A 24,679-nucleotide genomic window follows, 5' to 3' on the forward strand; every position below is an offset into this window, starting at 1 on the left:
TTAAAATATCAGAATATTAAAAACAGGAACATCGCATTATCGAGATCCATTGTGAATGAGTGAATGAAATTCCCGCTCTTTGAACTCGAAGACAATTCGATTCATTCATTGTTATGGCCTGTTACCTTAATTAATTCAGGACAACAGTAACATCACAATACTTTTAATTTGATTAAATTTTAAAGCGTAATTTTCGTCTTTTCCAAAAATCAAAATCGTCCTTTATAGAATAAATCTCAAATCTGTCTTCTTAAACGAACCCAATTAAAATAATAGTTTCCACCTGAGGCTTAGCCCACGTGTGTCAAATTTTAGGTGTCCTTAGATGTCCTTTTTTGTACCCCTAATAACATTTAAGTAGATCATAGTCAGTTTAGTAGATAAGTCGTGAAAACGTAACAAACCAACAGTGTCACTTTTGCATATAGGTAGGTTAACGAGGTTACTGTTCATTTCCAGGCACTAATTATGTGGGCCGCACTCACCACGTCGACGGAGCGACCTTATACATATTATAATCGATAGGCGTTGAACCACATCACATTTGACATCGCTGTACAAGTTGGAATTGGTCGCTTTCTCCGCTTGATGCGATTTTCGGGTCAACTAACGGACGCAAAACTTGCTCGCGTGCGAACACACGTGACACGTACAATGTTTCATTATAATAACGTGACATAATAGATATCGAGAGTAGAGACTACGATGCCAATTATGACGTTTGATACTCTTTCACTAAAAAGTACTAAATATATTTTAATGAAAGTTAACAATACAATATAGCTTACACCTTAGAGTAACACACAGGCTGTATGCTATAATTTATAAAGATATTATGTGTATAATACCTGACAGTCCACCCCTAAACGCCGCGGACGAGAATTAGTGATTTATAAAAACAATTAAAATTTACTTTATTCAACGAGATGATGAAGTGGATGTGTTATTTTATTAGGAATCATTTATGTCCTACAGCTGCGTTATAGATATAATATATATATATATATATAGGTTACAAATTATTAATTTTAGTTACCAATTGTTTGATTTAACAGTATTTCACCAAATGATGTATATATTTTTTTTATGATATAGGTTGGTGGACGAGTAAATGCGCCATGATGATGTAAGTGGTCACCATCGCCCATAGACAATGGTGCTGTAAGAACTATTAACCATTCATTTCATCGCCAATTCGCCACCAACCTTGGGAACTGAGATGGTATGTCCCTTGTGCCTGAATGGAACACAACAATACAGAGTACTGCTATTTAATAAATAAATATAAATATTGGACAACATCACATACATTACTCTGATCCCAATGTAGGTAGCTAAAGCACTTGTGTTATGCAAAATCAGAAGTAACGACGGTACCACAAACACCCAGAACCAAGACAACATAGAAAACGAATGAACTTTTTTCTATATTCGGCCGGGAATCGAACCCGGGACGTCGGAGTGGCGTACCCATGAAAACCGGTGTACACACTAATCGACCACGGAGATCGTCAATTTGGCGGTAGAATATCTGAGTGCAGTGAGGTTTGCACAAAGCCCTACCACCAAGTAAAAATAATATCTTTCTGACCAAATTTCAATCATGGCGGCCAATTTCAAAGAATAATTTGTGCACGCGATATCACATAGTTTTCATTTAACGATTAATAATGATTAAAGAATTTTAATTTTGAATAATAGATTAAACGCTTACGGTTAATTTCGTAGGAATGCTGTAAATAACATCATTTATAAATAGCAATCCAAATACGTCCTTCACAAAAAACATTCAAATTAGTCCCAGTTCCGATTGACCGACGGATGAAAGATATGAATTTTAAAATTTCAATCCTAGCATATTTCCTACACGTTCCGCATATTCAATGTTTTCGATAAATATTTAAATAACCAATAATAAACAAGCAACGGCCTTCGTACATCATACGACTCAATGATTATTTACAAACATATTAATAAATCAATGTCATTACTGGGATTACGAGGAATACATAATACTGCTCCAGTGAGCAGACCAACAAATTGCAGGTCTCCTTCATAGTCAAGCATGAGATTTATTGTAAAGACACCTCAAACAAATGAGCGATGCTAAGCGTTGTTCTGTCAGAAATAATTCGGTCTCCTTGCGTTTCAACTGATAATACGTACTTGATATTTAAATTGATATTCTAGCATAGATACGTGTATGAAGTACCATTCGCCCTTGACTTTAATAGGGGATGAAAGTGTGTTGAGCTTTTGCCCCAAAACACCGATGACAGACTTAGTACTTACTGTTTAATTTCATGTTCATAAATTATATGGTGGAATGATAGGGTGGAAATATATACGATTCAAAAATGCTTTATTGTAAAGTTTTCTTAAATAAATACATTCGTTTTAATTTGATCTGAATAAAATGCAATAAAATTTAAATATGCCGCCTTGAAATCAACAAACACTGATTCCGCTTTTTTATCATATATATGAATAATCTATATTGAGTATTATCGTTATCTTTATATTAATACATAAAAGTTTACATAGAGAAGGAATGCACAAAACTAAAATTAATAGTGTATAATATATTACACACACATACAGTATTCATATTCATAGTTTACGTTTATTTAATAATCAATAATGAGTTTTTAAGCAATTCTTTTGTGTTTTTTTTTATTATAATAATGTGAAGGTACCGTCCAATTGAGCCTTATTTTTTATCATTCGCATCGATGTGTCTTATATTTTTATTAGCAATGAATTACGACTACCAGTTTAGATAAAAGAATGAAATGCGAAAATATGTCAATAACGTACACGAAGTCGATGATAAGATCACAAATACGTGTTGAAGAGCGAATCGAACGACGACGTCGAAAGCAGGTTCGCTCTACTTTGATAACGATAGTCGCTATTAGTGGGTCGTTAATATTAGTAGAGTTATGTACGGCTATCGAAATGCTATAACCTCATTAGGATTGCTCCAAAGGCCATTGAACTATATGCATATCTACAAATTGTAACAACGAACAAATCTAATTATGTATATTTTACAGAATATTTTTATCTATTGAGATTTTTATATGAGTCAGTTTTTAATTCAAAATTTTGAAATTTTGGGTGAGTGAGCCAGTGTAACTACAAGCACCAGGGACATAACATTTTGACTCTTGGTGGTGTTTGGTGCCGCATTGGCGATGTAAGGAATAGTTAATATTTGTTACGTGTCTATGGACGGTGGTGACTACTCACTATCATGTGGTTTACCTACCGATATCATAATAATAAAAAAGTGTGTTTTTTTATTGTATGTAGTCATTTGTTTTCTGAAAGAAAAAGTTTTGTTATAAATAATCATTAATGGTAATCAGTCAGTACAGTCTTCCTAACCGTCTTCAACTACACTGACCATTCCTAAAGGAGACAAGTCAACTGTGAAACAAATTAGTACCCAAGTTTATACGCATAAACAGGAACACCGCGAGGAAGACCTCGCTGTCATTATCGCAAAGTCCATTCGAGACGACAGTTAGACACAGTCGGACAGAAATCAGGCAGGACCAGGATACAGGCTTTTCGTCATTTTCAAGACACGAGAGTGTAAAACTGACAATTTCCTACTATACTACTCTACTTATATATTTCAAAAAAGCACAGCGCATCTCTTAATTACGTGGAACTTATAACCCACCATGTTATACAATAATGTAGCACAATATTATTGACATTAATTACGTGTTAATGTAAACTACCCCACAACTTGTACCGTAAACTTTACCCCGATTACTTTAACCCCGAAAACCACAAACATATAGTTTATGGAATATAATATACCTAATTATTTATTGAATGTTTCAATTTTTGTATCACAATATTTTTCTTCTGACGAGGAATTCCGTTAGCTGGATTAATTTGAAACCAAACACTGAGCCAACCATTATATAACTTTTAATCTGAAAAATGAAATTCGTAAGGCTCGTATTTAAAGAAAACATAACAATATATTTTCTTGTCGGCTATTGTTGTCCTTGAAAAGTAAATAGTGATTAATTTTATGTAAAACTAATTGAAATATTTACGTGACCTCTCAGTGCGCGAACAACAATTAAATTGTTTGCTCAAAATTATAACTATCGTTTGATTGGTTTGTCTGCGTATTTGTGTTTATAGCTAATCGAATATCAAAAATTTTATCATTAATATGTTTCAATTATTTGGGCGTAACTATCGCAACGACTCACAGGTAGCCAGAGATGTAAAAGTCGCAGGTTCGTTTCCAAGCCCCTATCGTCATCCGTAGACGCAGCATGCGCTTCTTGTTTAATTAGACGGGCAAATAAGTATTTATTACTAGTTCCTTAAAAATATTATTATTATGAATTTACTACATGTGTCATGGATATATTTTAGAATACGTATGTATATGATTTCATATTTAGTGTATTGTGCTCCTTTTGAAACGGAATAGCGCCGCTTCGTCTCCGTGAAAGTTCACTGAGGACTTTTATAAGATGCATTTACCGATCAAGACCTTAGTCCATACCGTCGGCAAATGCATTCCCGAGAGGGTTTATCGTCAGGCGGCCCTACTAATACAAATCTCACACACAAAGCTTACACACTGAACCTAAGTTAATTGAATACGGACCAACGAATGTTCAATGGTTTTCAACATAATTGTAGTAATTCTTTGCGAGATGTTTCGATTTTGCAATCTAGATTCATCCGAACATTCCCTGTAAAAACTGTGTTAGGAGATGCAGAGTAATCCAATATATTTACGCAAAGCCATAGGATCCAGCAGGCCGGAAAGGTTTTTATCGTCGATAATTCGAGCCGCTTTGCATTGAATACGGTTAAATGGAAGGAGCTAACGCTGGGGAGCACCCGCCCAGAGGTGAGAGCAGTACTTCACGTGAGTCCGAATTTGCGCCTTGTACAGTTTTAGGCGATGAACAGACGTGAAATATGCAGCGTGACTCTATCACTATGGATAACACTTTGGGCTGCTATTGAAAATTTCTTGAACACAAGCCACGAAAACTATATATTACCTCAGAATCTAGTGTCTGTAATTTAGCGACTACATCAACAAAGTATTTAAAGATTCACAAATAATAATAGGATACTCTTATTTAGTTCCCGTTCTATTTCAATGTCATAGCTGACATGTAACTAACTGACAGGCGACATGACGTTCTGTGTGATAACTTAACGCCATTCAAACAATTATTGAACAAAGAAATTTATTCAAATATGAAATGTCCTTGCGGTTTGACTATACTAGAATCACTATTCTAGTCCATTATAACGATATTCGGAATCCGTCTTAGATACATTCTGTAGATACATTTTCACGATAAAAAATATCCTAGATTATTTATATTCGGAATTTAACAAGGAGATGACCTTTTTCTAATTTTTTTTACCTTCACCTTTCCTTTGTGTTATAACTTGCATAGGTGGTTGCACCTGTCGTGATCTCAACTCACTCACTCACTCACTCACTGGCTGCGTACATTTAATTTTGAATTATTTTTATAATTAATATCACATTTTGTTTAATTTGGTCACACCTTATAGAATTCTACAAATCTTTAAAGCTATTAAAGACAGTTTAATTTTGAGCTTCCTTGCGTTGCTTAAGAGAAAAATATCAAGCTTAGTTTTAGTAAAACACGGATGAACAAAATATCAGTGTATATTAATAATCAATAATAAATATTGAAGTTCAATGCGAAATTACTGCTCATAGTCATTTGAATATTTTTTTTAATTTTATGCTTATCACAGAATGTAGATTTCGTAGTTGGTGCAGTATGCAGTTGAGTGAAAAATTACGAGATAGTTCAACATTATTATCGTACGTGAGAAATTGTAAAAAACCACATTCCCAAACAGAAACAGGTGATGTGGAAGAACCCCCTCGCCCAACACGGTTCGATGCACAAAATGACATACGGCATGACATGACAGAAGCATATGGCCTATGATTTTAAAGTTCACGAATAAAATTAAAGATAGCTTTTTAATATAAAGCTTTTATTTAATCCATTTACTAAAATGAAAAAATATTACCGTACTAAATTTACTTGTGACCCAAATCTTTCAAATATAAGTAAAATAATATAATCTTTACTCATATTATAAATGCGAAGTAACTCTGTATGTTGTGAAACAGCAACAGATAAACTGTTGCTGTTTCACGACCAATTTACTGAACCGACTTTGGTGAAGTATGGTATGAGGAAAGTTGGAATGGAGTTCAGGAAGACGTAGACTTATGTTTTTATCATAACATCTGACGACCAATTTAATGCGGTCAATGTTTTTTCAATACTAGCAACATATAGTACGTTTATATTTCTGGAGAAACACACAAAGAAAAGATCTTGTTTTTGGGCTACAGTGTCGGACGTACGCAGAAGTCACCGAAGCTTTATCACAATCAGAGATGAATGGCTTAGGAACGTATTTAGGGCACACAAAACAACATCAATTTTTATTTATATAGATAGAAACTTTTTATATTTTAAACAAGTTTCAAGTAATTATATGTTGAAAGCCATTTGGATATAAGTGAATGCAACACTTTTCCATCCAACTCTGTCTGTGATACATGTATACGTACACGAGTATAATACTTAAAGTTCCAGCGACCGGCACCATTTGACCTTGGCTCCATACTTTCTACATATCGAGAGTACCTCGAGCAATATGAGGGTGCCGATAAAAGGCGAAATGGGCATAGTTCCAAACAAGACGAGCTTAGAGCGTTGAAATAGTTTGTACATTGTGATGAGACTGAAAGGGACCGTATTGTGATTATAATCGTACAAGTTTTGAAGTCTCAGCCACCATTTGTGTGTATAGGCACCTGTTTTGTTGTTACTAATAGTAATGTGGGTGGAAATAATTATTTCAAATAGGGTTAGTATATTGGGTTAATTATAGGCTGCAGATCTTGAGGTCGTGCGACTGAATTCTCTCCGGTCGTATGGGATATGCAAACTTCTTAAAATTGGAGACAAAAGTGTCTACGTTTGCCCACACAAATGTATATTATTATATCTCCTGCATTTCTCTTTAATTAGGGTTACGGCTTTGTGCGCGCCCGTCTGGGTAAGAAATACCCACTCATCAGATACTATAGTTAATATTATTGTATTCGGGGTTTGAGGTTTAGTGAGCCAGTGAAAACACAGCCACAAGGAACAAAATAATTTAAGTAATTTAACCTAGGTAAGGTTGGAGGCGCATTGGCAATTTTAGAAATGGTTTCTTGCAGCAACAATATCCATGGGCCATGGTGCGACCACTCACCATCAGGTGGCACACCTGTCCGACAGCCTACCAAATTAAATAAATAAATAATTGATTAATAAGTTAACAACCAGATGTTTCCCGGTGACGCGTAAGGAATACTTGAAAAATATATCCCGTATTGTACATGTACTTGAGGGACTTAGTCCCAGGTTACCTCACGGTCAAGTTTCGTTGCGATCGTTTCAGAGGTTCAATCGTGATACGAACAGACAGTACTACTTATGCCCTTATAATATTAGTCTGGTAATTATCAATTTAGCAAACACAAGAAGTAAACAATTAATTAATCAATACTCGCCATTAATTCAAAGCTAATTAGTAGAAATCCGATTTGCAGTTTGTTTGAAAAGGCTACGTTAAAACGGCCACAGTGGTCTCTCTAACGAACCGAAACAGACTCCGCGGACGATGTATACATAATATAAATAACTGCTCACTACAGCTCTCCGTTCAACTTTGTAGAGTCCGAAATTTATAAGCCTTGCTTCGGAATTAAGCTACAAAATAATAGCAAATACACTTTATATTTTATTACTCACCCCTGTGGCCTTGCGAGGGTATGATTAAGGTTTAAACTCGACATTTTAAATACTATAATTCTAAATTTAAATATTGTATATTTAAATATAGAATCAAAGCAATTGGTATATCACCAAGTAATATTTCTTCTTCCTACGCAACTAACATACTTCTAATACCTCAATGGTGTGGTGGTAATTAAAATCGGCTTATACGGCTTCGGATCCAGAAGTTCCGGTTTTGAATCACTAGGATTATAAAACTTTATTTAAATTTTTATTATTGTAATTAACAGCGGGACAATAGAAAACGTTTAAATATGATCAGTAGTTAAATTATACAAAACGTTCAAGAATGTTCGTGAGGTGAAGGTACATTTAAAACTAATGACTTTTTAAAGGATAACGCACTAAAACTAAAACGAGCATCAACACCGTTTTAAAAAAATATATTAATGTTGGAAAATATATTTATCTTGATTCTTCGAGTGAAGTTTTACCTTCTGAACCGCTGAAAGGTTTTTGACTATAAATAGCCTAGAGCAATACTTCTATATTGAATAAAGATTTTGATTTTGACTTTGACTTTAGACTATCAATTTACCTAAAGATCTACTGAGAAAAGGGAAACCGAAACTTGCATCGCCCAGGGACTACATTGTTTACTCCAGTTTAGTTTAGTTACATAATAAATTTCAGCTCAAAATCAAGACTTGTAGCAATATTTTTAATTAGATAAATTAAGGAGAATACTTCACATTGCTACCAATATTTCAAAATTTGAATTAAATTCCAATAGAAACAGGAGTCTCTATTATCTAATTTTAACGGAGCTAAATCCGCCGGCGCCACTAGTATAAAATAAGATACTATTAAAATATATGTCTATAATACGATCAATAAGAAATATGTTGTATACATTTTACAAACTGCAGTAATATGGCAAGCTACTTCATTGTTATAAAAAAACAGGTAATTTATCTTTTACGAGCACAAGATATAAGACGGTATTGTTTGAATAATAAATGTAACGCCCAAAAAAGAAAGGCGACTTTTGGCACACATATGATTGTTGACAACTTAAATGTAATTATACAAGTTTTGCTTTACTTTGCTAATTGATTCGTCTCAACCATGCGAGTTGTTAGCTGCTGTTGTGACGTGACGTGTCATTGATACGTGACGCATTGGATGTGCTGAAAAAGTTTCCATAGTCGGCTCTTACGACTCCTACTGGTTGAAATAAAGCGTTCATAGCTCTTTCTATTCCGACGATATCACCTTAGCCGTATGCTTATATTGGCAACTCGTAATAACAACACAAAAATAGCTAATTTTCTTTTCGTGAAGGTTCATCTCAAAGCTAATATTAAATTTATGAATATGTCATCGCAGATATTATCTTCAAGAAGGCTTCGCTTTTAGAAGGATGAGTTGAAAATTGTACACTTCTGACTCTTGCGAGTTATATAATATATTATATTTGGGGTTTAACCGCAATCATTATTATTTATGTATTACTTTGTGCGACATTTTAAACGACTACACGATTTTCTTCAACTACCGTAATAACACTTTTTAATACTCGTTTTTAGTAACATTTGTGACATAATTAAATTACACAGACAAGAAAATGTTTTGACAAGAAATTTCGACGAAAGTACCATTTTGATGATTATCAAGATAAAATCGTTATCTCGGAGGCATTGTTACCGAAAACACGAATAAGACGTGGTAATGATAGAAAAGTAGGTAGGCGCTGTTGCGACGTCGTTTCCGCGACGAATCCTTAATGTAATATCGTCTTAAGACGCGCCGAGTCATAAAGATAAATTCCCCAAACTGACGATTAATTGGGAGAAAATTGTAAACAATCTTAATTACGTGACAAACACAAGAACAGTCTCTATCATTGTTATGTACATAGAATAATTATAATATGGTTAGTACAATAGTTCCCTTTAAAGGAATTAAGAAAGTTTGCCTACAAAAAATTAGCGGAATCCAAATAATTTCTTACAGTTATTCAAGATAATTAAATTCTACGACGAATCGCGCAGGGGCAGCAATTTTGAAGCCGTTTTAGTTCAATTATATGGTTTTCTTTGTTCCTGTTGTAGTATTTTTCTAAGTAACATCATTATGAAACCATTGCAAGTTGTCAACACAAATGCTCTACCTGATTAACCGACAGTTGTACACGTGCAGTGTAGGAAATATTATCCTCTCTATACACCGTCGATATTCCTGCCAATTATAACAATAAAGATGTCAATTTATTTATTTGTATTACCTGGTAAACTATAATTTCATACCCACTCATATATGTAAATTATTTTTTAATTTATATTATCTTCTACGTATATTCTCTTCTGCTACAGAAAAGGTTCGAACTTTTCCACCACATTGCTCCTCTCCGGCTTAGTGGCTTTAGTTGATAGGAAGCATGCAGGTATTCTCACAAAGTTCGCTATCACCAACGAGCACATGATCATTCATTAATACACAATAAGGACGTGAAAACGACCCAACCCATCATCGGTAACGTTCCATACAAAAGTCACTAAGAAGTAACTTTTATATATCTATAATGTACAAAAATTAAGTGATTTAACCCTCTAATAATCTTTTCTATCGGTTTCCTGCAATTTGTGGGAGTGATTTCGTGCAAAGTTTGTAACAGGAAACCGGAAATGCGTGTCCTATTTGGTCTGCCCAGCGAACTGCGTACGGTGTTAGAAATGACCATTGGATGGCGCCGACCCATTTTCCGAGAGGATATAACGTTAACGATGCTAATTACCAAGGCTAGGTGTCAAATATTACATCATGTGCGACTACTTTAAGGCCCTTTATTTTTTTCATTTTGTTATTTCACTAATGCCACGTAAGGGTCGTTTATGTTTTGCAGATAAATTATTTCCGCGGAAGACCTCAGCACAAAAGACCAAATTGCGTAATCGTAATTCGCTACCCTAGGCCTACTGTATTGTTCCAACAATGAAATACAATTGTCCCATAACTCTGTACATTAGCAATTTTGCCGTGGAAAATTGCTTTGCAAATTGCCGCGTATCTTTGATAACGTGACACTTTTTTAAATATAAAACCTCATAAGATTCGAGTTAAAATTTTACCTAATATTTTTTTTCTTTAACTTTTTTTTTAGTGTATGCCGCCGCGCTAATGATGGTAAGTGATCACCATCGTATAGATATTAGCGTTTTAAGAAATATTAACCATTGCCTACATCGTCAAAGCGGTATCATCCCGAGTGGTTCCGGTAAACTTAATATAGACACATCCATACATGGTAGTAAGACGAATGAACAATGATGAATAGGTTTTATTAGCCGTTTGTATATTACATTATTGTACATTATAATTGATGGTAACAATAACAACTTTTTTGTTGATTTTAATTACCTATAATTTTAATTTTAATTACCTTAACATTTACTACTGTGTTTTTAAAGTATATGTATTAAATTAAATATGAAACTGTTATGATTCCAGTCTGATGTTCTATGAACTCCTAAAAGACATGCGATCTCATCACGAGATTTACCTTCATCGCTAAAAAACTTGTGTCATTTCCTTTTGTGTTGTAAACTCGTGAGGAGTTATGCATACCTTTTTTATTTATTTTCGCGAATTTTTTTTATCGGAAAACGACGTATCCCAAGGGACTGGAAATTAAAAAACTAAGCAGTATTCATTAAGACATGTTAAGTAAAATAAGGGGAACTGGGGGACGTCGTAATGATGCACCACGTGCATGACGCCAAAAAGGTTGTAGGATGTATATATATATAGCCTTGGAATAAATATCTTTCTTATATTATTAAACAAATTTTAACTCTTCAATATCTTGAAGTTCACTGTTATTTATTTTGATTGATGTAAACATAATTATAATCATAGTTATTATATAATAACATTGTTGTTTACTATGAATAACATATTTTCCACTTTTTCCGCGTTACTTTCACTGTCGCCTCCGCACAATGAAATTACGTACCAGCCCCCCTACTACGTGCAATGAAAATATTGTAATAAGATGTGACTTTGTGGGTTCGTCTATTTCAAGATGTGACTTTGTGGGTTCGTCTATTTCGTATGCGGCCTTGGTTTATAAAGATTAAGAATTAAACATAAAATTTTAGCATTAAAAATATAATATTTAAATTTCAATTGATATACAAAATTGCATATCTTGGATATCAGAACTTTTTAATGCGGTGTTCCGGTTTAAAGGATGAACGAGTATCAGTAACGAGTATACAGGACACATAAATAGTTGATTATTTCTTTTCATTTGAGATAAAGAGTAACCATTTCATAATCTATTATTTCAATAAAGATGATCCGCATAAGTAGTCGACTTTATGTATGATTTAATAGATTAGCTCTTCTGATATACCTTTGTCAAGCATTTGATTGTGTAGAACACGAAAACACTTTTATTGGCTAAACTATTACGATGTTAAAAGTAAAGCTTGTCATTGCTTCATACTTAAGTAGACTTCAACAAGTAATCATTAATGGCATAAAGTTTTCTGAATTTGTGTTAAAAATGAGTGTTCTGTGTTCGTAGAGCCAATAAATCCTTCTTTGGGCAAGGTATTTACTTCTATACTAAAATTCCGCAGACATTTTAAACTTTGCCAATTCAAAAATTTAACATAAAACATATTATTCAACAAAGATTATATAGTTGGTAAAAGCATGGAGTCAGTACTTGTTGATTTTTAGGCTGGATATTGTATATTATTAAAATTACTTTTTTTATATTTGAAAAAAAATGACGAAGTATCCTGCCGGTTCTTCTCGGTAGAATCTAAATTTCGAACCGTTGATATCTTTATAACGATTCAAAAGTGCTCGTAAAGGCCTACTTAAATAAAGTATTTTTTATCGGTTTTGATGTAATGTTTTAAACTAACCAAAAGAAAATTTGTAACCACTCGACACTGATGACATTTATATACACCATATTAGTGTCTGAATATAAGATTTATTAATTGATATAAAATAACCGTTTTCAATAAAAGCTTTAATTTATTTTAGCACATATTAATAAGTAATTAAGCTTATTAATTGACTAGCCTGATTCTTTATTTTCTAAGTTCAAAATTATATTATTTTATAACTAAATTAATTATTAAACTGGAGAAAGTTTCAACATAATTATTAATTTATTCAGTAAGTTCAAAATGGACGATGGATTAACTCGGCTCCGAGCGTCAACAACTTTTCACCAATTTTATGTACTTTTCAGACATTTCATTTTAATCTAGTACGAAAATAAACAGGAATGTCAGTTGTTTAATTGCACATCATATTTTATAACAATAGACAAAATTAAATAAAAATTTGTTATTACATTTTTAAATGTTGAAAATCGAATACGTTACTACAAGGAACTACAAACAGAAGTCCTTAGCAAGGGTCAGTTTTTTATTACCCTTGAATCTTTACGTATGACCATATTAGCATCCTGTCTTTAATACATAAATTGCGCAAGTCATTGCATCAATCAAACAGGTTCGTCAGCTAACCAGACTCATTCATTACTATGCAGCCACAAAGGCCGTTGACTGACGTGACCGGCCCAGCCATAGTGGCCGCTATGTTGGCCTCCCTGTCGTACTTAAAAGTTGGCGGCCATGATACAACGCTGCCAACTTCATGCCACAGCAGTTGTTTATAGCTGCAGAGTACGTTATAATGTTTTGAATGTTTCGTGTATTCTTATTTTATAGTTAAAAAAATAGTTTTATCAATGGAAGCGACTAAATTATTACGTGTTAGATATTTTAATAATATCTTGTGTGGTGTTTGTGATATACTTCGTGTGTTTGGTCGGACAGAGTATTGAACAATAACTTCAGTGAAAGTGTGGTTATGTTGACAGTTGATTTGTTCAAAAAACAAAAATCAAATCGTTAGAATAGTGTTTTGTAATTTTATTTGACTTAGATAATACATTGTTTTAAGTGTGGAATGGATAATATTTTAAATATTACCGATGTGTACAATATCCAACAATACGTAAAAGGTTTATAATAATTTATTAAATGAACATGATTGATTTTCGAAATAATTATACAGTTTTGTTCAATTGAGAATTTATATAGTTATATACCTCTTAGTACAATTTTATTTAAATCAATCAATATGTTAAAATTAATAATAATAATAATCACAAATCCGTGACTGGTTCGATCCTGTCTTTACGGCAGATATGTACGTATGTATATAACTCGATAGACCTCGGAGCCCGGTCTTTAATTACCTTCACTATTTTGATTGTGACCTCAACATCTAATAATCTAGTTACAAATAAAAAAAAAATTGAATAACGAGAACAGCTTGAAATATATTCATAACAGGAAAGATTCTTCATTTATTTTTAATTCGTTGTCAGTTTGAATAATGCATTGGATTTTAATTTTACTAATATTACAGTATGATACTAGGCTACAACTTCGGTTATGGACGGTTAAAGAAATATCTAAATTAGATTTTTTTACGCGCGGTACGCTTACGCGTATGCTAAGCTAAAACACAACAGTTTTTTATTTATATTGGTGAAGAAAAATAAAGATGAATTTGAAGCTCGGGGTGACATCCTTAAATTCACAATTTCTCGGAATCCATGTTTAGTACGCCTTCTAGGTCTCAAATTTCAAGACTCGCTCAATAGTCGGAATATTGCCTTTTATACATTGAATATATTTTCCTAAACTTATGCAATAACAGTTATTATGACTTTTGCTAGATGAAAGGATAAAATCAAACTTATTGTACTAAATCATTGGAATGAAATGAAAAGCTAAACATTTTGTTTCTAATACGTTCAGGAGAAAAATAATGGACATTATTAGATGAGAATAAGCTTATCGTGGAAAAATACGATTCTTTTATGTTTCCTAAGCTTACTCAATAACGAAAAGAGGTCATTTGTTTTAGTATCATGCTATACACAACAGACATGACTGAGTAATAGGGAAAATAATTGTTTTGATTAATATTGCTACATAACGTCACTATCGCGTGTTCCGACATCGTATTAAAATTCTAACATAAGCGTTTTGTCGACAGTTACCGCTCTACTGCTATTTTCCATGATCTTTTACATAAAATCATTTATTGTTTATTATTTTAAACGGATTTTACTATAAATCCTCTATATAATCCTTGAATGGACCAGGAATATCCACATTCCAGCTCTGAAGCTACCTCGGTTGTAATAGCAATTATCTTACTATATTTTTAAGAAACTAAACTTTCTTACAATGTCGTGTGCTTTGTAGGCTGAACACATTTTAATATTAATACATGCATTTATTTGTTATAAATTAAATTTACAATGACAACAAAAAATAACTACCTGATTTCCTCGGTTCTTCTCAGGCCGGAGCTAATTCTTTCTGAACCGGTGTTAAAAGTTAGCCGTCAATAAACAAGTGGGGACACTTCTATGCTACGTATAGATTAAATTAATGAACTGACGTTAATAAAAACTACACTACAACGCGAAATATATAAAAAAATGTTTACATCAAAATTTATATATTTATTAGGCATACCTGCAGAAGTATTTTTTTGTACAGGGTTGGGAGTTACCCTATGATTATTGAGGGCATCTACTACCTGCTCGGTAACGAAATTCTTTCAAATAAGTTTACCGGTTTATACAACTTAGGATATGTTTTATCGGTCCTTTCATTCTATACTTTTATTAAATTTAAAACTTTGTTAGAAGATTGGCAAACGTCTAATCAAACGTCTGTGTAACTTTAACTTAGAGTTTTCTTAAGTTTTTGCGATTTCTTTACGTTTATATAAAAATAATTTATATAGAAGTGTTTTTCTGTCATTGGCTTTACGAGCAGCGCGTACAGTTTACAACGTCATAAATAGTTCTGAAGTGCAATCCAAAGTAAAGCGTGTTCCGACCAGATGTTACGAGTTCTTATAAAAATGACCGTCATTGACGTTTACCGAGGTTCTCATTTGTATCAAGAAATGGAGATAATCGCATTTGATAGCTATATATGTTCATTCTAAATACATATTATAAGATTTCATTCCAATAAATAGAAGGAAAAGCAATATTTTTGTGCTATGTTTCTATATTTCAGTTTCACTGCAATGCCGCCTGATAATAACCGTCTGATAAGGTCTTTGAAGAATATTATTTCTTCTAAAGTTAAATAATACTCAGAGAGAACTTCATTATCGCCGTTAAAATTGTTAAAATAATAATTGAATTTACAGCAACTGTGATGTAGAGTATCAAACTGACTGATTGATTATTAAAGTTAGACTAACAAAAGTTGAAGGTGAATATTAAATCGATATAGAAGTAACCTTCAATCACAAGTTACTCGAAGTCATGGGCTTAGTTTACACGCAAAATGCAAAGTTTTGAAATGTAACCGTCATTTAATATGGTCCGGTAGACCGTATAGTTTATAGTTTCTATGTAACGACTTCAAGTTCACAAGAACATATTCTTTGAAAATCATACTTAACTAACATGTATTTTTTTTTCAAATTATCGATAAAATATTACTTGCAGATAACATGTTATGTTAACTATTAAATGTGAACATATAAATAAAATATTACCTTTCAGACAGAGACAGAAATAATTTGCAAAACAAAAATGATGGTGGACATCAGTATTTCTATGCGTTTGGAATATTAAATTATGTATCAGGTTATGCGGTGTAGAATATTAATCCGAAAAAAAACAAATACAAATAATCAAAAAACTCCTGTCCAAAGTCCAACCGAAGACCGAAGGAAAAGTTGTGTATAAAGTTTGCAAGACACTTTTACCGGCTCCTTGAATAGGATACCTTCGTATTTCTAGCATTTTATAGAGACATCTTGTACAGTTGCAAAGTTCTAACAAGGAATTTAAACGTAAATACAATTATGTACCTTAACTTAAATTAAAAAGGACTGTATCATCAAAAACATTTTCCTCATTTGATGGCCCTCATACTAATTGTCTGGGGTCGACGCAGTTTGGTATTAAACCTTACATGAAAAAGGTTTCATTGCTAATGAATGAATGAAATATGCCACTAAAAAATCGATCTTAGTCTCCTCTTACTACTAAAAATTTCGATTGGGATGATTTATACTACTACATTAGAAACGAGTTAGTAAACAGTTCATTGAATAGTGAGTTTAGATTACAATCGATATATTTTGTATTTCTTCAGTATATCGCTTTGAATATCGATATCCAAACGAAAAAATAACACAAACATAAATGGAAGTAATTTATCAAAGTGGTCATTTTGTATGAAAACACGTCGAGAGACACTTCGAAAATTATAATGAATAGAGCGATCGTTTGAAACTGAACGTGCTCGGCGTGATTTTCCGTTCGTTTCGTGAGATTGTGTTTAATGAAACACATATATGGCTATATTTTCTACATAGTAGGTAGTTGTATATCATATGGTAGTTTTAGGAAAAATCTATGTTATTATGCATTAGAAAATAATGAATATTCCACTCGAAGCATGAGATGCGTGTATCTATAGAGAGATGTCAGTGTTTGATGTTTGTGTGTTGTGTGTGTATAAAAATATTCACTATCTTCGTAGAATGACAACCGATTTGATTTTTTTTATTTAGCCATTTTATCGGTGAATATTTAATATCCCAAAGGGTTGTAAGTTGATATTGTTGACAGAATAAATTTCATCCATGCATCGCCTTAATCATACTTTTTTCCGTATTATCTTATTTCCATTTATTTGCCTTCAATCTATTATTTAATTATATTTTCTCTCCGTTTTAGCAGAACATTGAAGCTCTATGAATAAAACTAGTAAAGTTTATTCATAGAGCCTTTATAAATTGTTCCAGAAGTCTTTAACAAATATTAATCACAAATCAACTTACCTTCATCAGTATTTCATAGGAAGTCTAACGACTTCCTCTGATAAGAATAAATTATTTTTCAAACAACGACATTAGATAAAAAGCTAGTCGAGTTCTTTGTAAAGTCTTTCAAAACAACATCAAAAACTTTATTTTTCGGTTTATGGTAGTATTGCTTAAACTTATGGAGTCATTAGGCAGTAAGTAACATATTATTGTACAATTATAATACGCGCAATATAAGTTGGCTGACTTGAACTTAAGACACTCTACTTGGTGGTAGGGCTTTGTGCAATCCCTTCTGGGTAGATATCATCCACTTTTCAGATATTCTACCACCAAACAGCAATACTCGGTATTGTTGTGATACGGCTTGGAGGGTGATTGAGCCAGTGTAACTACAGGTAGAAGGGACATAACATCTTAGTTCCCAAGGTCGGTTGCGCATTGGCGATGTAAGGAATGGTTAAATTTTTACAGCACCATTGTCTGTGAGCGTCCCTTTGCTCGTCATCGTATGGTACAGGTTTTCTTGATCGTTACCGTTATCGGGTTATACTTACTTGAAAACTATGCAAATGTAGAAGTATGCGAAAAAACATTTCTTACCTGTTTTTATTCGTAAAAACTGTATCAGCGCAGTCACTCGTGACTACTTCTGACCGGCCAACTTAGATCATGCGTATTACAATTACTAACTGAAAAACGCAAACAAGCTTAACGCGTCATTTGCTCGATAGCTATCGACAATATCTTTTGACTTTACTTTCCTACTTCTATACACAGTTACGACACTTTATTTATACACTTGTGTAGCGGCAATGCCCTGGCTGACTCAACGAGAAATGGAAACTGTGATTATTTTCGTTATGTGGGCGAACTAAAGAACGAAATTGAAATATTTTTTCCCGCGTTATTTTAAATTAATTAAATTAACCAAACGTCGTTCAGATCCATTTTGTCTTGAATCAAGAACAATGTTATTAAAGACATTAAATTAATGTTTAAAAAAAAATACGGCAAAAATCTAAGGATTTCAACTTGATTTATATTTCCTTTTTCTAATTATATAATTGAAAATTACATGAAATTGAAGTGTTTAAATTTCATCGAGGTTATTTTAATTGGTTTTTGTTCAATAATATCCGTTAAAAATGCTGCTGCCAAATCCCTTAGAAGGCTTCGAACTTTTTAATAATTTTAATAAAGGCAGTTCTTATCATGAGAAAAACCTCGAATCGACAACTTTAGCCTCGTTACCGAAGTTGGCATTCTTAAAAAAGAACATTTTAATACGTTGAAGTTCATAAAGTTTAAAAGCTTTAAATTTACGGATCAAGCCGTTCAGTGTTATATACTACGACAGCATTTTATACTTAATAGTCATAAAAGCTATCGCCCTATCTTTATCGAAACCTGCTAGGAAATGAAAATTTTATAACGAAATAAATCGCGTCTACGCTTGGCCCAGAGCTTGTTTCTACCACGCCATAAATCACGTCGGCTTACAAGTATAATGTAATACTATTCACAAGTACATCACGAGGCCAGTGCATTATTTTAAATCGAAATGTTTAAAGTTAAGTTCTCAGTTATCTCATTAACAACGTCACGGTAAACAAATCTGTCTTTCTGACATGCGTACATTTCAAATAGTCATATCAGCATAACTATCTTATCAAATCAAGAGATTGAGCAAATGAGATCAGTTTATCACAATCAGGCGGCCGCGACCGCCGTAGGCAAAGACCGGGCTCTTAAGAGGTCCGGGGTCGTATCGAGCCCTACCAGAACTTTGATTGTTGTTGCCAGCATTCAGCGGGCCGACGGCACTACGAGTGAACGTCGGAAAGAAAACGACTCGCGTAACTATCGTTCGACTGAATAGCGCGCGCGTAGTCGATCGTGACGTGCAATGCCCAGGGCCCCGCGCGCCCCTTCACCCCTCGCAGGGCTATGGAGACCCTCCTCGATAAGTTCAAGAAGGAGCAAGGAGGACTACGAAGGTCCCGATCCGTCCGCGCTTCCCTACGATTGATTGGAAACCGTTGGCGATCTACTAAAGACGAGGACGCATCCGACGAAATTGAATCTATCAAGCGTGACAACGTCGTGCTTACACAGATATTTAACGGCGAGAAGGATTACAACGTAGCGTATACGGGCATCGACGGCACGTACAAAGCGAAAACGCCGAGCATGGCGAAACGGAAGCAGGAACCCGTGAAACTCAGGAAGAAGAGCGGAGACATCGACCTAACGTTGAAACCGCAAAGGCACAAGAGAATCGAGAAAACAAAATTTAGTGATTTATTTAACAAGAAACAGAAGAGCATTTCTGCGAAAGAACTACTGGTTCCCGAGAAGATTCCCCCGAAAGCTGCGGCGATTTTACATATCAATTCCCCGGAGAAAGATAAAGGAAAAAGAAAATTGAAAGGCATGGGCAAATCGGAGAGCGCCAAACTGATAACGGAGCCCGCGACACATCGGCGGCCGCGGAGAGGCTCCGAGAGCGACATGACGTGCGGAAGCCAACCACGTGGGTGCGTCAATCAAGCGTTCGTGTACAGCACTCCGCCGAAGGATAGGAAGCAGATCCCTCTATCTCCATCGGCCTACTTGAGTACGTATCGTGTTTACTTTTATTTAGAACCCAATTTATTACACCCGATATGGTCGATTACGTTGACTCAGATTCAATACGCAAACAACTCCGAATTTTGCTCAATTAGGCCGCAACCATATCATGTTTGCGTTACCTAAATTGTTACTTTCAATAAATAATTAATTAATGCTGCCGCTTCATGGAGCCGCACGGGTATCAATTAATTACATTTATCATATCATGAGTTACCGAAAACTGTATTGATTGCGCCATGACACTCTGTGATTCTTTATAGACAGAACTGATTGAATTACTTAATAGCCTTAGCTAAACAAATAATTTCCGTACAGCCGAGATTGTCCAACAGATGAAACGTGTACATATAATTCATCTTGTGTTTGGCGGTTCTTTTATCATTCTTTGCAGATATTATCGAATAATTCCGTTTAATCGTTACTAGTTAGCCTAATTTAATAAGAGCTAACACGCACACTCGACCCTTCTTACCCTTCAGACTACAATCATATTTCACTATTAAACACGCTATGATAACGGATACTAATCTTTGTATATATTACAGCATACATTCAGACCTACTCGAACGATATGAATTTTAATTGCATTATAAAACAATAACATAACATTAACCAGTTTCTGAAATTATGACTAAAGATTATACTACATATATACTATTGATATACTATTTTAGTAGAAGTGGATTAAATATTGCAAGTTAATTTGAAACCAGTCTTAACTAACCGAATGAGATCGCTTCACTGGTCACGATCGCCAACATTAGTGTGGTGACAATAATATCTTATATACGTTTAATTAATTTAAGAATATCGATAATTTTTAAAACATTCTTAAAACCTTCATAATTATTAAATAGTATTAAAATTAGTTGTATTCAAGTAGGATCACAGAAATTATTTAAAACGCAATTTTTAGACTTAGTTAAAAGTAGAATTGTCGCTGGTTCTGAGTGTAGATTTTTCTTAAAAGACCCAGCTATAAGCTCAGAAGTCACCCCATTATACGAAATAACATATCTATATATAATATGTTGTACAGGGAAATGAAACATATTGATCGACACTTTTTGACGATCTATTTTTTTACGAGTTGTGTGTCTTGCTTCAATGAAATAATAAAACAGATTGGGTACATAAGCTTAAACGTCAAAGCTGTGCTTTAGTTCGTAACAAAAATAATTATAATATTTATGAAATGCTTTCGTCAACTGTAGTAACTAGGTAAATTATTTATTCTGCAACTTAAAAACTGATATTCTAATTTAATATATCAATTTTTTTTTCATTCTTTTACTTCTACGGAGACAAGTATAACTTCATGTTTTGGTCTCATCTATCACCTATAATTAAGATACCACTTAACTGACTTGTCTGTGTCAGTATTACATGTTAGTAAGTATTTTGTTGGTGATCGAATAAATAAATATCACGTTTTGTAAACAATATTAAAACTCAATGTTTCGTTTTGCAGGCCAGTGGTCGAACTAAAGACCGAGAAAATGTAATTAATACGCAATTTCTAAACATTAATACGGTTTTTATTTAATTCTAAAACTATAACTATGGTTGATAAGAATACCTTATTAGATACTCAGTTACATTTCCCATCCCATGGGATTATGAGAGTGCACTTGTGCTTCCGCACACAAAGAGTGCATGTCCGCACATTCGACTAGTCTCCGTTGAAAATGGTGGCGGTGGCCGAAATTTAATGATAATGATGGCATAATTTTCCTTTAAAACATTATAACTTTTAAGCGGAACTTTTTATTTCAATAACTTGTCTCTATATATGGGTTGTCATCGTATGGCCATAAACACTGCATCACTCATTCAAAGTTGAATTCGTGATTGCATAAGTATATATGTATATTCACTTCATGTCAATAGTACATCATTCTTAATAAATATAGAGAGTTTAAAATCACATAATTTGAATAAACGATAAAACTGATGTACGTTATAATTAAAAAATACTTTAATGACTTCTTAACGTGTTTATGTCAAATAGCAAAAACTTTAAAAAAGAACTAAATAATGGAGATTGTATCTTTTCATACTTATTGTTTAATCGATGTACATATTAAAACTTAAATGCTATTTAACACGTTAATTGGACGATAAAACGATTGGCCCACGTTTCATAACGTAGCAATATGTGTAATTTCCTTAATTTTAAGATATTTATGTGCATTAACCGCAATAAAGTTGCGTGAACTGTGACGCCCGATTATAATCCTAGGCATAATAACAACATTCCTTTGCCTGTTTGATTTTAAAGCATCAAAAAACACTAGTATTTTGGAGGCATTGCAACTGTTTACATTATGTATTTTGTCGAACAGTGTAGATTTAACGTAGTGATAGTGTTTGCTAAATATATATTTTGATGTCTATGCCTGATATAATTGGGGCTAATGGTGAGATAAGACAAAAATAAAATAATAAAAATGTATTCGCGAACTCATCTACAGAAAAGGAAATATTCCTCGGGATCAAGAAAAAATCCGACAAATCATAGTGGTAATCTGTAACTTTATTTATTTGTAGTTAAGCATACCTTTACCGTACAAAAAGATTCCAAATTAAAAAAAAAGTTTATAACGGATATATAGAGTACCATGAAACCTTTTTTGTATTTAAAAACAAAAGTAAATTTATCGTAACTCGTCACAAGAACGGTGCGTTTCACCGCCGATCGTGAGAATCGTTTCCATACAAAACCGGTGCGACTTCCCATTAAAGATAGCAAATTACAAATGATAAAAGTGCATTGTTGAATACGTTTTTAGTATGTAATCTCTACTTTACGTTTATCTTTCAAACTTTTTTTGTTATCTCATTGTTTATCCGATGTTTTGTTTTGTTTATTTCCAAATAAACTAAATAAAATAAATGCTTATATAATGATATAAATTCAATGCTAAAACTTCTCTTCCATACGGTATATTATTGCAATAAAAAATCATGTTTTTATTATATATGTACATATATATTTAAATATATTTATTAAAAAATGGTGGATATCATCCAAAAATCGTGCGGAATCCGAGCACATCGACGGCACTACTAGACTTAAGGTCCGGTAACAATGGTTACCTCGTTATGTTATTGTGATAATATGCGATCATATGTAATTCCTTCCTCTGACTACATTATTTAATGATGAGAAAATATTTTCCTCTGAAAATTCCCGCGAACAAAACAACAGTGCTTATTTGATTGTTACTTATTAGATAAAACGTACTAGTCTTAGATGTTACCAAAGTTCAGGTAATTATTTGCATATTTGTATTATTATAAATTAGAGAGCTGAGATGGCTCAGAGGAGAGATTAGGTGAATCTTAACCGAAGGTGTTGAATACAAATCCTACCGAGCACCACTGACATTTCATGTGTTTTTTTATTTTATAATTCATCGTGTACTCGGCGTTGAAGGAAAACATCATGAGGAAACCCGCATGTTTTTTTGTTAATAGACGGACTATATGCCACCTGGTGGTAAATGGTCACCACCGCCCATACCCAATGGCACTGTATGAAATATTAACCATTCCTTAAATCGCTAATGCGTAACCAACCTTGGGAACTAAGATGTTATGTCCAAAAATACTGAGTACTGCTGTTTGGCAGTAGATTATCTGATGAGTGGTGGGCCCACCTACCTGGACGGACCTGCACAAAGCCCTACAAGTAAAAGTGTGACAGATAGAATCCTGCCAAGTGTTCGTGACCCGCATGTATGCAGCAGTAGGACATTCGCGGTTACTTTTAAGAGAACTTACCATATAGTATTCGACATCGATATCTCTGACTCAGTAACACAATAGATTTGCTAAACGATGAGCGTTACACTTGGAATGTACACATATTTAGTGTTTAAGTGTAATCATTTTGTTTAATTAAAGTATTAGATCATTTCTTTGTTTAAATGTGTTCAATGTTGAAATTATATTGTTATCGTTTATCCTTCGCGGTCGGGTCGCAAATAAACTGCAAGTTTTGTTTTTAGCGTAATTTTATATATATTGTTTTAGCCGTAGTTTATATTTAATTTTTACCTAAAGAATTATTTGTTAGGAATCGCGTGCGACCTATTCTATGTTAGTGGTACCACGCTACCTTCATTTTTTTTTTTTTCATTTTTTTCATTTTCATTTATTTATTTGCTTCGCGCAAGCGCCAACAACGAAACCAACAACTGGGCACTTAACTTCAAGTCTCAACGTCCAGTAGCTCCAGCTTTGAAAGTACTATAACACGTTACTTTATTGGA

The 24,679-nt window shown here is 33.5% G+C and overlaps 1 protein-coding gene across 4 annotated transcripts in view; it reads left to right on the top strand.

Annotated features, from left to right (window-relative positions):
* Wake (wide awake) overlaps window positions 1–24,679 on the top strand; it is a 163,075-nt gene that overhangs the window by 114,135 nt on the left and 24,261 nt on the right. Inside the window, exons 1-2 of one of the 4 annotated variants that reach the window (XM_064215745.1) lie at window positions 13,497–13,905; window positions 19,572–20,385. The exons of the other annotated variants lie outside the window; for them this stretch is intronic. Coding sequence (XP_064071815.1) covers window positions 19,716–20,385 — 670 coding nt within the window. The 5' untranslated portion in view covers window positions 13,497–13,905; window positions 19,572–19,715. Of the gene's footprint in view, window positions 1–13,496; window positions 13,906–19,571; window positions 20,386–24,679 lie in introns of those variants that run through there. 4 annotated transcript variants of the gene reach the window in all.

Source organism: Vanessa tameamea, chromosome 9 (assembly GCF_037043105.1).
Source record: "Vanessa tameamea isolate UH-Manoa-2023 chromosome 9, ilVanTame1 primary haplotype, whole genome shotgun sequence".
Lineage (NCBI taxonomy): Eukaryota > Metazoa > Arthropoda > Insecta > Lepidoptera > Nymphalidae > Vanessa > Vanessa tameamea.